This window comes from Eschrichtius robustus, chromosome 8 (assembly GCF_028021215.1).
Source record: "Eschrichtius robustus isolate mEscRob2 chromosome 8, mEscRob2.pri, whole genome shotgun sequence".
Classification (NCBI taxonomy): Eukaryota; Metazoa; Chordata; class Mammalia; order Artiodactyla; family Eschrichtiidae; genus Eschrichtius; species Eschrichtius robustus.
Genome location: NC_090831.1, coordinates 112677864 through 112698359, shown reverse-complemented (window position 1 = coordinate 112698359; position 20496 = coordinate 112677864). Strand labels below are relative to the sequence as shown.

The window sequence follows — 20496 nt, the reverse complement described above, 5'->3', positions numbered from 1 at the left end:
AACTGCGAGAAGGAGGCAGGCCCGGTAGGGGTGGCTCTCTACCGCCTGCTCCCCCTGGTTCTGGTCTCCGAGTCCCACAGGGGGGAGGCGTGGGTGCCCCCAGGGTGATCAGGGGGCTCCTCCAGGCCCCACAGCCTCCTCGTGATAGTGTGACGGTCTGTGTCCCGACAGAACCTGAATGGCATGCCCACAATCACCAACTCGGCCAGAACAGCAAACCACCAGGACAAGAAGCAGCACCCATCTCAGGTACTGGAATTGCACCTCCTAACCCTGTTTCCTACATGAAGCGCCTTGAGCTTCCCAAGGGGCACTGCTCGTGAAGCTGTGAGGGTGTCAGGCTAGCGGGCTGTCGCCAGGCACACTTCATCCATCTGTGTGTCTGGCCTGCGTGTGCCACGGAGATAAGACATCCCGCTCACTGTTGACTTTGGCAAGTCATTCCACTGTCTGAGCCCCAGTTTCTTCAGCTATAAAAACTGAGACTTGGTCTAGATCAGAGGTGTTCAAACCACTCCTCAAAGGTGCTTCAGGGGCATTGCAAATATTTTATTCGAGTATCCTGAGATTTTAAGGCAACTGCTTTTCTGTTCCCTGATTTTCCTGGTACTTTATCACTGAAACAAAATGCAGAAGTAAAATGGACGTCGAAGGTGGTGTAAAATTGCAACCATCACTTATAACCCTTGATTTCAAATTTTTGTGTTCATCAAAATCATCTCAATTATGTAGCACCCATATCATCATGAATAAATGCCATTGTTTATTAAATACTAAGCACTGGGCTGAGCATTTGCTCTCTAGTCTTGGCTCAGTGAGGTAGCAACTTTGAACTCCATTTTGACAGAGACGCAGAGAGATGAAATCATGTACCCAAGGCCTCAGAGCTAGTGAGAGGAGAACCTCGATTCAAATCCAAGTCTCCCTGACCCTATGTGTCTACTTTCAGTTAAAAAATAGATGTTTGCCCATTAAATGCTACGTTTGTTTTCTCTATTGGAGGTCCATGTAAATTTTCATTAGGAGAAAGGATTGTGGAAAACCACTGGACCAGAGAATCTCTGAGGTCTCCTCCAGCTCTTATAATCAATGAATCTTTCAGGAAAATGTGGTGGGATCCAGCCTTTCCAGGGCCCTCCTAGGCAGATGGGGCAGTGGTTACGGGCTTTGAGAAATGTGGCAGGGTGGCCTCTTCCCCTTGGTTTTCCTATGACCTGGCCTGCTGACATTTGTACCAGGCTACTCCTAGTCTCACGATTTGGGGCCAGGCCTGGCAGGACAGAGGGGCACTTGCTTCTTTAGTCCACAGTTGAGACCAGAGGTCAGCAACCACGGACCCTGAAAGGCCGTCACATGGACCACGCAGGGCCTGAGAGGACCATGGCCAGGCTGAGGTTTATATGCAAGGGGGAGGGGAAAGTGGGAAGGAAAAGCCAATAGGCAAGAAGGGAAAAAGTGAGAAAGAAGGGAGGAGAGAATCACACACTTTGACTCTCCGCCCAGTGAAAGCTGGACTCTTTCTATAATGCAAAGCTTATTTTTTAGTCATCTCCCAACCAGGACTGTATTTTAATTCCACGTAGAATAACCACCTTCTATTTGGTATTTAGACACAAAGTGGAGAGCAGTCAGTTTTACTGGAATTCAAGTAAAAATCAGAACGTGCTGTTAATACTCATAACAACAAAAATAATAATAGCTTACCATTTGTTAAATGCCAGGAAGTGTTCCAAGTGCTTTCCATGTACTCTTCAAAACAATCTGGCAGAGAAAATAGGATTTTCCCCATTTTACAGAAACTGCAGCGGGGATGGGGCTGCCCAAGTTGGTAAAAGGTAGAACTGGGACTGGGATTTGTTTTTCTGACACCCAAGCTTTCCACTGCACAATGGTGCCCCTGTTTTTCATGCTTTGTGTGCCAGACAGCCCAAGCTGGGTTGGAGAAATTCACTGATTTTCCTTTGGTAGGAAAAGCCACCAGTCCTGACCCCCAGCCCCAGGAACCAGGAACTCAAAAGAAAGTACAAGTCCCAGCATGACCAAATGATCTGCAAGTGCCTCTCTCTGAGCATCTCTTACGCCGCCACCATCGGGGGCCTGACCACCATCATTGGCACCTCCACCAGCCTCATTTTCTTGGAACACTTCAATAAGTAAGTAATTCACTCGGTCAACAAATATTTACTAACCACCCACTGTGTGTCAGGGACAGAACCAGGTGCTGAGTATAACACAGAAAATCGAACCAGAACAGTTTCTGTACCAAGAGGGAAAAAAGATGATCAAGTCATTACAGTTAAATGTGACAAGAAGGGTGGGATTCTGCTGGGGGAGCCCTGCTGAGGGACCCCACCCAGTCTAGAGGGAGGAAATGACTCCCCCAAGAGGCAACGATGAAAGTGGAGACCTGGAGGCCAAGCTGGAGTTAACTAGATGAAGAGAGATCTTCCAGACAAAGAAAACAGTGTAGTAGGCTCAGAGGCAAGAGAGCAGAGCACATAAAAGAAAATGACAGAGGGCAAAAGGAGGCCAGGGAGGTGGACGCGCAGATCACAGAGGGCCTCGCAGGGCCCACTAAGGAACTTGGACTTCATCCGAAAGGCCGTGAGAAGCCTTTGAAGAATTTTAGGCAGGGAGTGAGGTTATCATATTTACAGTTTTGAAAACTCATTCTGGATTTTTAAAATGGACAATGGTTTGGAACAGAAAAGGCAGGCAGCAGGAAGATAATCCAGGACACAGCTACAGATGCCCAGGAGAGAGCTGATGGTGGCCTGGGCAGCAGTGGGAGGAGAAATGGCCAGATCTGAGCGAGATTCAGAGGGAGACTCGACCGGCCTGGGTAGGATTAGGAAGGGCCTGAGAAAGGGAAAGCCCAAATCTCATTGTCAGGCTTGGGGCTTCAGCAGCTGGGGAAGCAGAGTTGCCCTTGACATAAATGAGGGGAAAGCTGAGTAAATGTTGATACAGAGGTTGACATGTCCAGGTGGACACCTGGGCTGGGGCCACAGCTGTGCCCAATGATGAACAAGGAGTCCACCAGATAACCTTCTTGGCCCCCTAAGACCAAGGAGGCCCCCTAAGCAGTGGATGTTGATAACAGATTTGGAGATTCCAAGCCATGGTTCTCCTGTGGGCAAAGTTCACATCCAGAACCTTCACGAGGCTCTAGAGACCGAAGTTCTCCAGAACTGATGCCTTGTGTCCCCCAGTCAAAACACATTCCTTGGGGGCTTCCCTGGTGGCGCAGTGGTGAAGAATCTGCCTGCTGATGCAGGGGACACGGGTTCGAGCCGTGGTCCGGGAAGATCCCACAAGCTGCGGAGTAACTAAGCCCATGAGCCAAAACTACTGAGCCTGCGCTCTAGAGCCCCTGAGCCACAACTACTGAGCCCGTGTGCTACAACTACTGAAGCCCATATGCCTAGAGCCCGTGCTCCGCAACAAGAGAAGCCACCACAATGAGAAGCCCGCACACCGCAATGAAGAATAGCCCCCGCTCGCCACAACTAGAGAAAGCCCGTGCGCAGCAACGAAGACCCAACGCAGCCAAAAATAAATGAAATAAATAAATTTTTTTTAAAAAACCATTCCTTCAGTGACATTATAAACAGAGTACATCAGATTGCCTCCTCTATTCTGTTGTCTTGAAAACCAGATCAGAATCTTTACATAAATTAAGAGCAAACAGACCCAGAGTGATTCTCCTGAGTGCAAAGTATATACACTTCAGTGGTATCAATTTTGGTTGCTTGGATGCTTTTTTAGCTTATTTCATAATTCTTGGCAGGGCTCAGTACAGTTGCAGCTGCCAAGTGAGTCCTAGATAATCTTTTACCATATTTTTATCATTATCTCTACCATTAGCTCTGCTCTGTCTTCTTAAGGACCATTTAGCTTATTACCCCGAAATACCACATGGAAATCCATCCTTTTCTAATCACTGACCTGGTTCTTTCCCCTCCAGCCAGTATCCAGCAGCAGAAGTGGTCAACTTTGGCACCTGGTTCCTCTTCAGCTTCCCCATCTCCCTCATCATGCTGGTGGTCAGCTGGTTCTGGATGCACTGGCTCTTCCTGGGCTGCAAGTGAGTCCCAGGGCTCTGCCATCAAGGCTCTCCTGTCCATCCAGGGCCATGGCGCAAGCCCTGGAGGGTGCCACCCAGCGGGGAGCTGCCAAGTAACCACAGAGGATGCCCGGAGGAGGATGCAGTGGACTAGATGAGGAGTCAGGCATCACATCTTCTAGACACTCTAAACATACGTGGACTCTGCACTTCTCTATGAGCTCTGCAATGAAATGTTCTTAATTTCAGCCAACTGCTCAGGGGAAGTGCTGGATTCATAAAGAGTCTGAATCGGAGAGTGTTTAATGTAGTTCCATACAGAGTAATTTGAACTAATTTCTAAAGAAGTGATGCCAAGTAGAAGTTCCCTTAGGCTTAATTTTATAGACATGACTGATTTATACTTAGTAGCTGTATGAAATATGCTCATATCCCTCAAAATAATATTAGACATTCCCCATGCAATATTATTTCTAATATTAATTTGCTTAGCCAGGCTTTTACTCATTACGGATGCTTACTCCAAATTTGATCAGCTCCGAACACATAAAGGGAAGATGTATATGATATTTTGCTATTAGTCCGGGGACCCAACATTCCCATTGCTCAGGGAATGTTCTCTGAGTTGACTTTTTTTTTTAACACCTCAGAGACAATTATCAAATCAAAGATAACTGTATAATTCTAAGCCTCCAGTGTTGCTAATTGAAAAGTAACACCCACTTTCACCCCAGACAAGCCTTGTCTCTAGACAGATGCACATACATCTATGTGTGTGTGCAACACACAAATATATAAGCATCTATACACATATGCCGCATCACATTGATTCTCACTTATGTAAAGGACGAGCGTGTAGAGACTTTCCCGGTGGCCCAGTGGTTAACACTCTGCACTTCCAATGCAGGGGTGCGGATTCCATCCCTGGTTGGGGAAATAGGATCCCACATGCTGCGTGGCGTGGCCAAATTTAATTAATTAATTAATTGATTGATTAATTAATTAAAAAACCCAACTGGGCAAAAAAAAATAAAGAAGACAAGTGTGTAGAAACAACCCCACATAAGTACACTTGCACAAGTCCATGAGACATGACTTTACATTTATATACCAGAGACATACCCGAAAGGCTGGGGAGAAGGCTGATGAGAGGCTGTGTAACTTGGCAGATCAAGAGATCAAGTCACATGATAGGTAGGGCGAGTGGAGAGAAGAGCCATCACAGCCAGCCAGCCAGTAGTTTAGTATTTGCTTAAGACCTCTTCTCCTCTGGGCCTCAGAAGTGTGCTTCCTTTATTCTTTTGCTCATTCTCCCATCTCAGTTTTAAAGAGACCTGCTCTCTGAGTAAGAAGAAGAAGACCAAAAGGGAGGAGTTATCAGAGAAGAGGATCCAAGAGGAATATGAAAAGCTGGGAGCCATTACGTAAGAATCAGCCCTTCACCCTCTCTCCTTCCCCAGGAGAAAGCGTGGCAGGTAAAGTGTGCACAGAAGCAGCCTTGTTCTCAGCGGTCCCTTGAGCTGGGGGAATTTTCCTCAGCTACGAATCCAGGCATTTAGAGGTGCTACTTAACGCCAAAGTCAAGCTGGCCCAGACTCTAAGGGCCACCCTTCCGCTCTGCTGTATTCCAAGTCCAAGTGGTTAAGCAGTAGCTGCGTTTTAGGTCCCCACTATTGGAGCTCTGCATACAGGAGCATCCCAAAGCAAAGTCTGAAAGCTAACAGATACTTCCCAATTCCTGGAGTGGGTCTGTTTTCTTTTATAGCTACCCGGAAATGGTGACTGGATTTTTCTTCATCCTGATGACGGTGCTGTGGTTTACCCGGGAGCCTGGCTTTGTTCCTGGTTGGGATTCCTTCTTTGAAAAGTAAAGGATATTGTCTCTGAGAACAACCCCCTAACCCAAACCCTTCAGGCAGTACCCGCCGGTGTCCCCTCTTAGATTCTTTGGGATAGTCGTGGACCCAGGAAGCACTTTGTTCCCTTGAAAGTCCCCGTTTTTTAGGGAAGCTGCAGTGTGGAGTCAGGAAGAAAATAGTCTTTGGAGTCTGAGTCCAGGCTTGGGATCAAGAGCTGCCACTTACCATCCACATGACCTTGGTCTTGTTACTTAAGCTCTTGGAACCTCAACTGTTATGAGAGTTAAAGGAGAATATGTCTGTAGAGTAAAACACCACCTGTAAAGACCATGGCCGTCGTGGCCGAGGCCTGTCCCACCCCTACATATTCCCGAGGGCCAGGGCTACAGGCCACAAGCTCTCAGTGCCAGCTTGTGACCCTCCCAGGAAAGAGAACTCATCCTTTTCTAGTCTCCTTTATCTAAATAACTCCTGACCACTCCTTTTAATAGGTCCATAAATTCACACTAAGACATCTACCCTAACCAGGCCCTGCCTCCAGACATTAACCGTTGCCCATTAAATCCACCACTGGACAGCATGGCAGCAACTGGCAAGAAGGAAGGTTGACGTCCCCTCTAGACTAGGTCCTCAAGAGAGGCGCTGTGTTCAGACAGGCTGTCCTGAGACACGGTGTTACCCCTGGGCTTCCTGACCCTCTCCCCAGCTCTTCTTGTCTCTTCGCCAGGAAGGGCTATCGCACCGACGCCACAGTCTCTGTCTTCCTTGGCTTCCTCCTCTTCCTGATTCCAGCGAAGAAGCCTTGCTTCGGGAAAAAGAACGATGGTGAGAGGAGTTCAAGAGAAGAAGTTGGGGCTGGCTCTAGTCAAATAATGGTCGAAGTCAGAATTTTGGGAGGAGCCTTACCAAAGCCCTTCCAACTCCTCCCAGAATAGCAGAGTATCCTCTGGTTCATCAATTAGGCCCCTGTCTCCACAAATCACACCCATTAGGGTTCATCTGGCTCTGCCTCGCTGTCTACCTGTGATCCAGGGGAGGACCAGGAGCCCTCACTGGGGACGGAGCCCATCATCACGTGGAAGGACTTCCAGAAGACCATGCCCTGGGAGATTGTCATTCTGGTGGGAGGAGGCTATGCTCTGGCTTCTGGCAGCAAGGTAACCCTTGAATCTGTTCTTATTGGGTCCAATATTTCTCCGGCAGCTTTACCTAATGAGTCATTATGGTGCTGGGAAGGAAGATTCAAAGGCACTGAGAGGTGAATGTTCACCCAAGTCACTGGGAAGGGAAGCAGTTCAGCCAGGAATGGACATCCTGTCCCACCTTCTAAGCTGGCACTACTGGGAACAGAGTTACAGATAGCTGTGCCACAGTCACGGCACACAGGCATTCACACCTCACTTATGGGCCCACACTGCTACAAGCAAAAGATGTATTGGACTTGTAGGCATGTCCTTCTGGAGTTTTGACAGTGGTGATAGGTGTAAGGTGTAAGGGCCCAGAGTTGCTCCAGACTGACTCACAGCAAATTGTGAGTCTATATGCATATGGACTCCATATGCATATATTGAGACCCTTTGGAGAATGTATACTAAAGCAGATGTAAATGCCCCCTGCTTCCTGACTGGGAGGATTCGGGATGAGATCTTTTAAAGGGGGCTGGTGGGAAATAGTTGATTTTCCTAGATTGTTAGCCCTTCCTGAAATAAACAGCCCTAAGAATCAAGCAGGTTAGGGGTCTCCCTGTTTTCTTCCCCTACCTCATCTATCTACATTCACCCATTCTAAACTTGGCTCACTTTTGACTGCCCATTCATTGCGGGCCTAAATGCTCTCTGCATCAGTAACAAAGTCACAGAATCCTCCACTTGGAAGGAGCCATGGAGGACACTGAGTCCCATCTTCCCACCCAAATAGAGATTTCCCTCCAGGACACCTCCAGTGACAGGGCAAGCCCTGCACAGCCAACAAAGAATACTGTTCTTTACTTTCAGTTCAGGTCTTCTGGATGTCTTCCACTCTTTGTTCTGGCTTTCTTCTCAGGAAGCCTCTCCTCTCCTGTAATAATTATTAAAGCAACAAAGACAATCAGGTCCCTGAGATCATTTTTTTCTTCCAACTAAAACTGCCTAGTTCCTTTAACCATTCCTCATAGTAGTGACCCCTTACCATGCTGGTCTTTCCCCTTAGGACCACTTTGCCTTTGCTCAAACACAGTCCAGGGGTGGTCAGTCTAGTGCAGAGTAGAATAGTTAATTACCCAAGCCCCATCCTGTATTTTTATGGAAACTTTTATAAGGTTTCATTGTCATTCATGTCAATATTTATATTGAAACTGCAGTCAACTAAAACGCTTCATTCTTTTCATTGTTAGCCACTATTAAGCTTCAAGTCCTTCAACCAATCCTGTATATATGCTGTCAATATTTTTGATTCCAAGTTCACGATATCATATTTATCTTTGTTGAATTTCAGTGGTTAGTTTTGGCCTCTGAGCCTAGCCTGGCAAGATCTCTTTTCTTTTTCTTTTTTAACCAAAATTGTGCATGTATAGTTGGTATAACTGTAGAGCCTACTGACTACTACTTTAATAATATAATTCAGGTACAATATGTGTGATTCCAACTGAATTTCAAATAATTTCAGTCTTAACATTAGTGAGGAAAATCCAATAAAAAATGTTTTCATACCAAGGGTTTAAAAAATTAAGGTTTCCTTTGTTGTGTTTTTTTCCCTAACTTTGCAGTCTAATTTACCAGTTTATTTCATTATAGTATAAACTAGTTCTTCTGAAAAACAAAAATTGCCATTAAGTTATTTCACTTTACTTACAAGTACTATGTGGAAAACATGATAAATAAAAATCCATTTCTTTATAAAACATACTGTTCCCACTCAGCTAACTGCTCTCCCTCCCCTCTTTGTCCAGAGAGCAAAGTTTAATGTGTCACAAGAGATAACAATTACAGAGTTCCTGTAGGCCTTGAGGCTCTGCACCCACCATTAATTGAGGTAGTCCCCACATACTGGATTTATAGCTCTCGGTCAGTTGAGAAAAAAGAAAGGGAAGTGGTCCAAGGTAAAAATGGCTACATGAGAGAATTCTGAAGCCCTTTGGTCATTGGTCATCTATGAGCATGCTATGAAGTGGCCAGGGTGCTGTGGAGATCAAATGAGGCTTTGATGAACTTGGAAAAGAGGAGAAAGGGTGGCCTGCTGACAGTGTAGTAAGGCAGTCTTTAACAGTAAAACATGAGTAGGGCTTACAGCTTGAGGAATCATAAAATGTCTCACCTTGCTTTCTGCCCTACTGCCCATTTCTTTATTGCATTTGCAGTCTAGAGGGTAAATAGGAAAAGTCAGAGCTTGTCAACCATAGAAGGGAGAGGAGGGAGGGTGGGGAGAGCTGGAGAATGCATATGGCAACCTGGGGTTTTTTAAGAACATAAACTCAATTGTGCCCTTCATTTTTAGGGGAGGGGGAGAGCCCTCATCATTGGCAGATGAACATCTTCCAACCTAATGAATTATTCCAAGTGGGAATATTCATTGATTTGAGTAGATGTGTATAGGTGTTGCTAATGGAAAATGTTCAAGCGTGGCAATATGCCTTTATATCGTGTTGCCAAAAAGCATGGGCAGATGGTAGATCCTGATGTCAGCCACGATGAGATTTGAACCTAACACAGGTCGAGACTGAATGACTGTTTCTAGGCCAGTGACGTGGCACCTTCCCCACTACATGGAGATAGACCTGTAATCCCTCTCTCCTTCATTACTCATGTAGAACTTCTAATGTTCAGTCTTGCCCATTCAAGGCCGCCAAAACCAGAGGAAAGGTTACTATCCAAACATGTTGATAATTTTTCCCATTTCACGGGTGATAAAATAAGAGAAATAGATTTCAAAAGCAGGATTAAGGATTACACTTGGCAATCTGTGTAAAGGGCATTGTTGATTGAATGCACAGCATGAGACTGTCAGAGGCTGGAGAAAGAGTAACAAGTTTGAAGTTGAGGGGCTGATCACCCCAAAGATCTCCAACCCCTGCCAAGTCATATCAGTGCTAAGGAGGATCTCAGCAAGTAGAGGCTCTCCGTGCCCTGTGACAATGACTGACCAGGAGGCCCTAATTAGACTGAATGGTGTACAATCATTAAAAAAAAGAAGTTGCTGGGCTACATAGTGATCTAATCATAAAAAATCAGGAATGCCTGTGGGTCCAGTCTGCCTGAAAACAGGGAAGCAAATTAGATGGCTCCTGGTGGTCCCTTTCAGCCCCTCATCACCCCTGACCTTCTGGAGGCTAAGAATTCCACTGAGGGTGGCCTTTCCCGCTTTCTTCTCACTGCATCACCTTGTCTCCTGCAGAGCTCCGGCCTTTCCACGTGGATTGGGCACCAGATGTTGTCTCTGAGTAGCCTCCCACCGTGGGCTGTCACCCTGCTGGCGTGCATCCTGGTGTCCATTGTCACAGAGTTTGTGAGCAACCCGGCCACCATCACCATCTTCCTGCCTATCCTGTGCAGCCTGGTGAGTAGAGCAGGGTTCCCAGATATCCAGACCGGCTACCACAGGAACAGACAGGGGCAGGCCCGGGCCCAGGGGCAGTTCCACGGCTGGACTCTCTCTTCCGGTCATTGCCACAGCCTTCACTGATTGGTGTTCAAGCCATAGTTTGATAGATGAAGTCTATTTCAAATAGTAACTGATAAGTAAAGAGATAATTAATAACAGCAAGAGTTCTAGAACCCTTTTCCAAAGGACTAGGCTTAGTTTAGGGGCAGCCCTGAAAGGAAACAAGAGTGGACAAGATAACCTTAAAACCCTAGGATTCTAATTCCCCACAATCATCATCAACCTTTCTCTCCTAAGATGAGACCTAACAGGAGGGCAGGAGAAATAGCTACAGAAAATGGAGGCAAAATGCTCCCAGAAGTACTCTCGGCTGCAGAGACCAAAACCACAGCTCTGTCATCAGCGCCTCCACCCAGCTTCTCTGTCCAGGAGATTCTGAGAATTATGAGCAATGCCAGCCTCATTCAACGGTCTCAGAACAATTTGTTATTAATGGAATAGGGGAGGGAGCAACTGCCAGATCTCAGCCTGGCTAAGCAGCCCCAAAGGTAATGCACCAAACAAAATGCTGCCTCTGTCCCATTCTGTGAGGTGGAACCTATAAAATGAAGGCTCCTTCTCATTGCCAACAAAATAATATCCTCCTGCTCTTTCTAACCCCAAACTCCTCCCAGCCACTCTTTGCTCATTGATCAGATGACTCCCTCCAACTTCTCCCTTCCATCATCCAGCCTGTGTGAGCATGGGAATGCACTTAGTTAAAACTTGGCAACGTTGAGGGTAAGACCACGGGTTCAAGTCCCACGTAAGGCAATTATCTTACCTAGGGAAAAAAACCCTTAATTCTGCACCCCAAGAGCGAGAGATGCCTACTCCCATCAAAGCAGCTTATTCATGAGATTTGTGTTTGAAGAATTTCTCAGCTAAAGAATAAAATTTTAAAACTACTTCCTTAGAGCAGCACCAAGAAATGAAACATCCCTTCTGGGAAGTAACTTGGAGCCCATGTTTCCATGGGAAGTGAGCGAGCAGCAGCAGGAGCCCGTCCAAGTAGCCCAGCACTACATGCTTCTGAGGGCGTGATTTGACTGCCCCCAGCACATGGTGTCCAGCCAAGGCTAGCCAACACCAAGCCATCACCTAAAGCACATTCATGAGAGTAAGCACAGGAAATGCAAGTCTCATCTCAAGGCTAACACTTCTGTGAATTCTCTCTTCTCCTAGTCCGAAACGCTGCACATAAATCCGCTCTACACCCTGATCCCAGTCACCATGTGCATCTCCTTTGCAGTGATGCTGCCAGTGGGCAACCCCCCTAACGCCATCGTCTTCAGCTATGGGCACTGCCAGATTAAAGATATGGTGAGTCGTGGGTGTCCTCTTCCTGCCAGGCCCACCTGCCATGAGGACAGGGATGACTGGCCCCACGGCCTTCTCCTAAAGTTTATTATTTTGTAAGCGGTGCCCTTGACCTGTCATAGCTCAATCTGCTGTGGCAGAAAGAATGGTCCTGGTAAAAGATTTCTGTATGGTCCATGAGCACCAAGAATAGCAGAAATGTGCTCTTCCCAATCCTAATCTGGGAGAAAGTGGGAATGTGGACAGAAAAAGCTGGGACAGACATGGGATGTGACCCAGTTCCAGAAGGTAAGAGCTTGTTCTAGTCTTTGCCTCAGTTTCTTCATTGGACTCTGGGGATATTCACTCAAAGAGTTGCTGGTTTATTCACAGAAGGTTAAGTGTGAGACATTGTATGAACCTAGGGTGATAAGAACAGGATCCTTCTATTCAACTCTCTCCCCCAAGCAAGGAACCCCCGAAGCAACAACTACAAAATGAAGCACTCACAGCCCATTTCTTAGTTTTCAGCAAGGCTCACGGAAGACAGCTCTGAGGGTACATTTTGCCGCTGATTTTAGTGTGCAGCGCATCCACTCTCCACCCCTCAACCTGTGCTCACTGCTATGCTTTTTAATACCCAGGGCTGACGGGGTTGGGAAAGGAGGAAGAAACTAATACAGATGACTGGGCCGGGCTGACTGAAAGCCGGCCCCTTCACCCTTGCTGAGGGCCTATTTACTGTTCACTCAAATCCAAACTTGATCTCAGCAGCCCTGTAAATACCAAATGGAGAAAAGGAAGAGCTTCAGGCTGGGAGCAGATATTCAGATCCTTTCTACTTTCAAACTGCTCATCTGAGTCATCTGAATTACTTCAGGGAAGGGAGGTCACAGCCACCCCTCTGTCCCCCTCAGATCTTACTACACAACCCTGTCTGCTCCTACTGAGCTCTGCCCCAACTCTCCTGTTCCCACGAACCACCCCCCGCCGCTTCCCCCACTCCCACTCCCTCTGCCATGAGCTTTCGCTGCTCACCCCCAGCCTTCTACCCTGGAATCAAGTGATCAGAGACAGTCTTTTGTTTTTTTTAACATTCTTATTGGAGTATTATTGCTTTACAGTGATGTGTTAGTTTCTGCTGTATAACAAAGTGAATCAGCTATACATATACATATATTCCCATATGCCCTCCCTCTTGCGTCTCCCTCCCTCCCACCCTCCCTATCCCACCCCTCTAGGTGGTCACAGAGCACCGAGCTGATCTCCCTGTGCTATGCGGCTGCTTCCCACTAGCTATCTATTTTACATTTGGTAGTGTATATAAGTCCATGCCACTCTCTCACTTCGTCCCAGCTTACCCTTCCCCCTCCCCGTGTCCTCAAGTCCATTCTCTACGTCTGCATCTTTATTCCTGTCCTGCCCCTAGGTTCATCAGAACCTTTTTTTTTTTTAGATTCCATATATATGTGTCAGCATACGGTATTTGTTTTTCTCTTTCTGACTTACTTCACTCTGTATGACAGACTCTAGATCCATCCACCTCACTACAAATAACTCAATTTCGTTTCTCTTTATGGCTGAGTAATAGTCCATTGTATATATGTGCCACATCTTCTTTATCCATTCATCTGTTGATGGGCACTTAGGTTGCTTCCATGTCCTGGCTATTGTAAATAGTGCTTCAGTGAACATTGCAGTACATCTCTTTTTGAATTATGGTTTTCTCAGGGTATATGCCCAGTAGTGGGATTGCTGGGTCATATAGTTCTATTTTTAGTTTTTTAAGGAACCTCCATACTGTTCCCCATAGCGCCTGTATCAATTTACATTCCCACTAACAGTGCAAGAGGGTTCCTTTTTCTCCACACCCTCTCCAGCATTTATTGTTTGTAGATTTTTTGATGATGGCCATTCTGACTGGTGTGAGGTGATACCTCATTGTAGTTTTGATTTGCATTTCTCTAACGATTAGTGATGTTGAGCATCCTTTCGTGTGTTTGTTGGCAATCTGTATATCTTCTTTGGAGAAATGTCTATTTAGGTCTTCTGCCCATTTTTTGGATTGGGTTGTTTGTTTTTCTGATATTGAGCTGCAAGAGCTGCTTGTATATTTTGGAGATTAATCCTTTGTCAGTTGCTTCGTTTGCAAATACTTTCTCCCATTCTGAGGATTGTCTTTTTGTCTTGTTTATGGTTTCCTTTGCTGTGCAAAAGCTTTTAAGTTTCAGTAGGTCCCATCTGTTTATGTTTTTATTTCCATTTCTCTAGGAGGTGGGTCAAAAAGGATTTTGCTGTAATTTATGTCATAGAGTGTTCTGCCTATGTTTTCCTCTAAGAAGACACAGTCATTTTTAAAGGCACTGGATGACGAGCAGGGAGCCGGTCCTGGGTTCTATTCCCAGCCTGGGCACCGACTCAAGGCTTCACTTTCCTCACCTGCTAAGTGAGGAGGTTCAAACTAGATGCTCTGTGTGGCCCCTTTCAGCTCTGAAACAGCCTTAATTTAGCTCCTTTAGGACCTGCCTCCTCTCATCTGCTAGGAAACATGGGCAGTTCTCCAGGCCAAAAGGCCCAGGAGGCCAGGGTGATTAATAAGTCCAGGGCTTGGGCCAGAAGGCAGAAAGGCACATCTAGTCATTTGCTTAGAACAATTTCCTAGCATTCATTTTTCCCTCGCAACTTTCCCAACTTAGTCCCAGCTAGTGGACTTGTGGTGACACGCTGTATACTTGGTCATCACCTGGTAGGATGCCAGCCATCCTTACTGCACACTTTTCCAAATGGCCCTGGCTCTGCCATCCCTCACGTCCCCCTTCCACCTGGGAGTGTCAATGCCATGACAGAAATGGAAGGGGTCAGAGCTGTGGAGGTGACATTCCCTCAGGAGAAAGCAGCAAAGGCCCCATGCCAGCCAGGGTGCCTGTGTCACCTTCCTGTGGAAGGGCTGGTGGGGAGGCAGCTGACCTGTTGCCCCAGGTGAACCTAAGGTACACTACTTCCATGAACTGTTCCTTGGGGGAAAAAAGGTAACAATCATAGAATACAGGCTCTCCTACGAGTCTTATGTGTCAGCACATTAAAGGCTCTGAGAGGTTCCTGCTTTACAAGCTCTGTTTAATCTTGATGAACACATTTCCCTATTATGTAGCTACAGAACTCTTTTTTAGCATAACTTAACATCCCAAGATCTGGTGTTCCAAGTACATAGCTTCTAGGCCTCCATGTAATAGCGAGAGTGCTACAAACATAGAGGAGGTTCTAACGGCCGTCTCCCAGCCCCAAGTCCTCCCTGCTCTCCTGTCCTCAACAGTCCTGTGCCCCCTACAAGGCACCACTAGGGCACCCCAGTCAGTGACTGGAACAAATCAGGGCCACGCAGGTGGGCTGTGATCACATCAGGGGTGAGGCTCAGGCAGGGGACACAGGTGGGGAGCATCTGGGGATCTGCGCTGCTGCCTGCTCACGGTGACTAGAGTCTGTGTGTCCTGCTGCTTTGTCTCCTGCAGGTGAAAGCTGGCCTGGGGGTCAATGTCATTGGCCTGGTGATAGTGATGGTGGCCATCAATACATGGGGAATTAGCCTCTTCCACCTGGACACTTTTCCCGCCTGGGCTAAGGTCAGTAACATCACTGATCAGGCCTAACACAAGTGGGCAAACGGCCCAACCAGAGGAGCTGCCAGCACCCGGCAGGATCTGACCAACAGGCCAAGCAAACCACCAGGAGTGCACAACCCCCAGCAGAGGAGTCCGCCAGCTACCACCTCGAGTGAAGCGCAGGGAGCCCACAACGACCAAATGCACAGGCTCGGATGTTAGTGTCTTCTGCTCTGCCCTCCTTCCTTAGCACCACAGCTCAAGGAAACCTAAAACCGTTCTCACTTCCTTGTACCTAGTCTCTCCAATCAGCTCTTTCTGAAGACAGGACGAGACAAAAGCCCGTCTTTGTTGCCCCTCAGAGGCTAAGCCTCACAAACTGACTAGTCTCACTGGGTTTGATGTTACTCTTAATTTCTCAATCCCTTGTAGGAGTAGAAGGAGAAATCCAAATCATCCTACCTATGCGCAGAGAGTGAAACCAGTGACTTCTCCTCTTTGGGGGGAAATCTCACCTAGAACTTGAGACCTAATGTTGGCTCCTTTCTCTCAAGCGTTTCTATCGTAAGTTCTCGCCACAAAAAGGCAGTTCTTAGTAAGTCCTCTTTGTGGCAATCAGTACTCTTTTATCACTACTCTGATTCCTTTTTAAGCGTCTCTCTTCAATGGCTTCTCTATACCTTGGCACCAAATTCCTGTAAAGAAATAGTGTCCCCTTCAGGAAGAGGCTGGTGCTGTTCTCTCTGTCAAAGGAAAAGGAAGTTGAGAAAGAAGACACAGATTAGTGTCTCTCTCTTCACTCATCACTAACCATCAATACCACCGTGCTGGTTAAGTGTCGGGAGGGAGAAAAAACGTTCATACTTGTCTTATTAAGGAGGCCGAAACTGTGATTAAGACCATAGCACTATTAACGATATTGGACGGACTTTCTTCTGGAGGTAATGAGTAGTTCGTCCCTGAGAAGACAAGCACAGAAAGGTCCAAACACATCAGTCACTTTCTACAAGTTAATGAGCCTCTTGAGGGGAGGGGAGATGTCTTATGTCTCCTAAAGTCCCCAACAACTTATACAATATAGTAAACTGTACCTGCTCAATAAATGTTTCCTTTGAGAAAAATCACTTTGGAAATCCAGGCCTCCTCCTTCCTCCTGTACTACACCCTTTCCCTCAAGACAGAGGTCCTTGCTATAGGACTGGATGAAGCTCCCAGGCCCTCCGGTCTTCAGGCATTACACATTTCTGATTTCTACCATCAGTTACTCGCTAAATACACCCTATGGGAAAAGGAGGACCCCATAGTTGCTGCACTTCTTGAACTGATTTTAAGTTACTATTGATAGCACGTGCAGTTTTCCCACAATAATTAACCAATAAGTCACTCCCTTAGTTTATCAAGTATCTGTGAGTTATAAAATTCTTCTGTGCCAAACTTGCACCAGATTTAATCAGGAATATTACTGCTTCTGCCGATTAGCTTAAGCCAAATTATCTGGCCACTTATAAAAGTGAATGAGCCCATATGAAATACCAGTATTAGGTACACTACGTCTGGTTTGACGAAGCCAGATCACTACAGTCACGTTGCTTTAAGATGTTCAGAAGAGTCAGGATGTCACTCCTAATGTCAGGGTAGCCAAATCCTCCAATGTCTGACCTATTACAGAACTTAGACACCAAGCCTTAAAGTCAGACAATAAGACAAAGGCACAGAGAAGATGATTCTGGGAGTATAAAAAAGTAAAAGGAGAAATAAAAGTTGACTTAGAATTAAGTTGACTTAGAAAGATTGGTCCCTGTTCAGCTATTTGAGACCCTGACTCACTCCGAAAGGGAAGGCAGTGGAGCCCCCCTGCAGCTGCTGCCAGGTCCCCCAATCAGCTAAGCAGCCAGTTCAGAAAGGGTGTTTATTTCGGTCTGGGCAGTAGACTGAACAGCACTGTTCTCTCCCCAGACCAGAGATTTAGGCCAAAGAAGATTGCTCATTCCAGATATGACTAACAAATGTCAGCTATGACTAACAATTCTTTGTCTTCTAAAATCCCTCTGCTGTTGGACAGGAACTACAATAATAGCTGTACTAGTCTTGTCACTTGCAAATATATTAAATTTGATTTTATCTTCTCGTATCACAACTCTACAGGGGCAGAAAAGCTATAAATGATCATCTTATACCAGCTCATTTCATAGATGATGAAATGGAGAAACGCTAAGTAGAGTTGCATCTTATTCTTGATTATACATCAAATTTGCTTAAAGTTGTCTCTCAAATTCCTTTAAGTCACCCATGAAGTACACGGTATACTATCTTTTATGTTAGTATTTACATGAAAAAGACTCACATGCCATCTTAGTAAGTAAAAAATAGCTAGATTTTCCTCCATTGTCAAAATAGATACCTGTTTATTTAGCTGAACCCAAATAAAGTAGGTGGCTTTAGGACCCTGTTTGAAAAATACATCTGAACACTAGAATCACCCTCACGGCACTAGCAAGACGTCCAAACCGTTAAAAGACAAAGGGAACTGACAGCACCCGAGGGCACAGGGAGCTGTCCCGGGACTGTGCTCACAGAATGAACGCCCAGCACACCGCCCGCACTATTTACAGGGCACCTTCTGCTTGGCCCAATCCTGTACAGCTGTACAGGTAAGAACCAGGCGACCACACTGCACTTTCCATAAGCAGGCGCAGGACTCAGATTTTGCAATGTCCCACCCTGCCCCATGCACTTTCCAAGACACTTCACCGTTGGGTTCTTTTGTTTCTCTCCCAGTGCCTCAAAACATGCCATCCGCTAGGTCTTCAATACTTGACTACGTTGCACCCAGATTTAGGAAAGGTATAAACTGAACACTGGAAAATCCAAGTCTCACAGACTCCCTATTAAGACCAGGCAAGGTCTCAAAATATTTCCCCTTCACCGCCCTGTTCCTTTCCATAAGGCAAGGCCCTAACAGTCAGTAGGGAAAGGAGAACTCATTCATCTGTGTAAGGCATGGAAATGCTATGTGCAAAGTCCGAGCCGGGAAGCTGAAGAAAAGCCTCATATGCTCCAGTACGGTAAATAGTGTTCCTTCAGGAGGAGTAACAGAAAAAGCATTTAAAATGTGGGAGAGCTCCGCAGAAAAACAAACATCAGCATAGCACCAAGGGAGTGAACTGCCCAGTGGAAGTGAAAACATGATGCATGTTACATATGCTCCATGAACCCGTTAAGTACAGAAGACTGGAAAACCCACACATCCTAACTTTTCTCTGGAGTCACACAAATGAAAATTGAGTAAATGAGTTAGAAAGAAGGGGCTTCCCTGGTAGCATAGTGGTTAAGAATCCGCCTGCCAATGCAGGGGACACAGGTTCGAGCTCTAGTCCAGGAAGATTTCACATACCATGGAGCAACTAAGCCCGTGTGCCACAACTACTGAGCCCACGTGCCACAACTACTGAAGCCCATGCGCCCTAGAGCCCATGCTCCGCAACAAGAGTAGCCACTGCAATGACAAGCCCACGCACCGCAACGAAGGGTAGCCCCCGCTCGCCGCAACTAGAGACAGCCCGCACAGCAATGAAGACCCAATGCAGCCATAAATTAATTTTTTTTTAAAAGTTCATTATGAGTTAGAAAGAAGGAAATAAAATTGTCCCTTTAAATCAAAACTGCTTAATTGTATAAAACACTAAATCAGAAGAGACATCTAAAGACATCAACTGGTAACTTCAACTCATAAAATACAGTGCCTTTTAACAATTTTAAGTAAGGTTCTTTTGGTTTTTTCTCTCCCTTTGGTTTTTTTTTGTTTGGGAGGGTTACAGTTTAAGAATAAGCTTTCCAGTTCAACGTATTTTTTAGGTTCCCAACATAAACCCTGAAGTCTTATTTTTCACATGTGAGTAACCTTCAGTAGAATTTTATGTAACCTTCTTAAGGTCAGGTGTAGCAAAAAGTTTCCATAAGTCACATCAGCAGTAGTTTTCAAACCTTTTTAAAAAAAAAGGCATGTCTTGCAGTGGTTCTTCCCATCCCTCTGCTGCTTTGTAAGGCAAGGGCCTCTACAAAATACCCAGGGAACGTACCTTTCAGTGCCACAATCACAATCACCACACCCCTTAAAATCCATGATGGTTCTGGGTTCCTCCAACACTATATCTCAGTGAAGATAATCCTGCCTGAGAACTCCGAGCTCCTTTTCACTCCTGCAAGAACCTAAAACTAGGAGAGGGGCTCTGAATGGTGACCAGGAAGTCAGCCTGCGTTCACTGTGTAGCAGTTTACATGGTGAAGGTGATTTGCTGGGTGGCTCCCACTGGCAGAAATGATCCTGTCATCGAGGTGTCACTCCTGAGGGAAGCTCCAAGTCCAAACAAGCTTTGTTCACAATATATAATTATAGAGACCTAATTTTCCAACATCCAAGTGACCCTCAAAGAAGCCACTCTGGGGGCTTCCCTGGTGGCGCAGTGGTTGAGAATCTGCCTGCCAGTGCAGGGGACACGGGTCCGAGCCCTGGTCTGGGAAGATCCCACATGCCGCGGAGCAACTGGGCCCGTGAGCCACAACTACTGAGCCTGCGCGTCTGGAGCCTGCGCTCCGCAACAAGAGAGGCCGCGATAGTGAGAGGCCCGCGCACCGCGATGAAGAGGGGCCCCCACTTGCCGCAACTGGAGAAAGCCCTCGCACAGAAACGAAGACCCAACACAGCCAGAAATAAAAATAATAAATAAATAATAAATCAAAAAATTAAAAAAAAGAAGAAGCCACTCTGGGAGGAACACACGCACAAATAACAATGCTCCATGGCTGATAACAAGGGATTCCTCTTTGGAAACAGTTTTCCAAGCTTGTGGCTTGAAAAACCCTTTTGAATACCCTCAAGGATGGTAAACCTCTAGCCTTCGAGGCTGTAGTTCATTCTGCTAACAATTCGGTCATTCAAGATCAAACCTTGTAAGCCAGGTGGTATGATCAAGGTGCATACTATAGATTTTCATCAACAAAGAGAGTGACCATAGAATAATGACAAATTTTGCAGTTCATAAACTGGCTCCAAAAG

At 46.2% G+C, this 20496-nt stretch overlaps 1 protein-coding gene and 1 long non-coding RNA gene across 2 annotated transcripts in view; one reads left to right on the top strand and one right to left on the bottom strand.

Moving 5' to 3' along the window:
- The window catches only part of SLC13A4 (solute carrier family 13 member 4), a 38650-nt gene extending 23162 nt beyond the window's left edge, over window positions 1-15488 (top strand). Inside the window, exons 7-16 of the mRNA XM_068549521.1 lie at window positions 172-249; window positions 1969-2153; window positions 3968-4087; window positions 5389-5490; window positions 5832-5933; window positions 6653-6750; window positions 6958-7082; window positions 10297-10458; window positions 11728-11865; window positions 15351-15488. Coding sequence (XP_068405622.1) covers window positions 172-249; window positions 1969-2153; window positions 3968-4087; window positions 5389-5490; window positions 5832-5933; window positions 6653-6750; window positions 6958-7082; window positions 10297-10458; window positions 11728-11865; window positions 15351-15488 — 1248 coding nt within the window. The remainder of the gene's footprint in view (window positions 1-171; window positions 250-1968; window positions 2154-3967; window positions 4088-5388; window positions 5491-5831; window positions 5934-6652; window positions 6751-6957; window positions 7083-10296; window positions 10459-11727; window positions 11866-15350) is intronic.
- Window positions 3888-11300, bottom strand: LOC137768174 (uncharacterized). The gene is made up of 4 exons (XR_011074720.1): window positions 10283-11300; window positions 7914-7983; window positions 5189-6730; window positions 3888-4289 (listed from the first exon to the last, which is right to left on the bottom strand). It is a non-coding gene; the product is annotated as an uncharacterized lncRNA (long non-coding RNA).
- Window positions 15489-20496: the final 5008 nt, after the last annotated feature.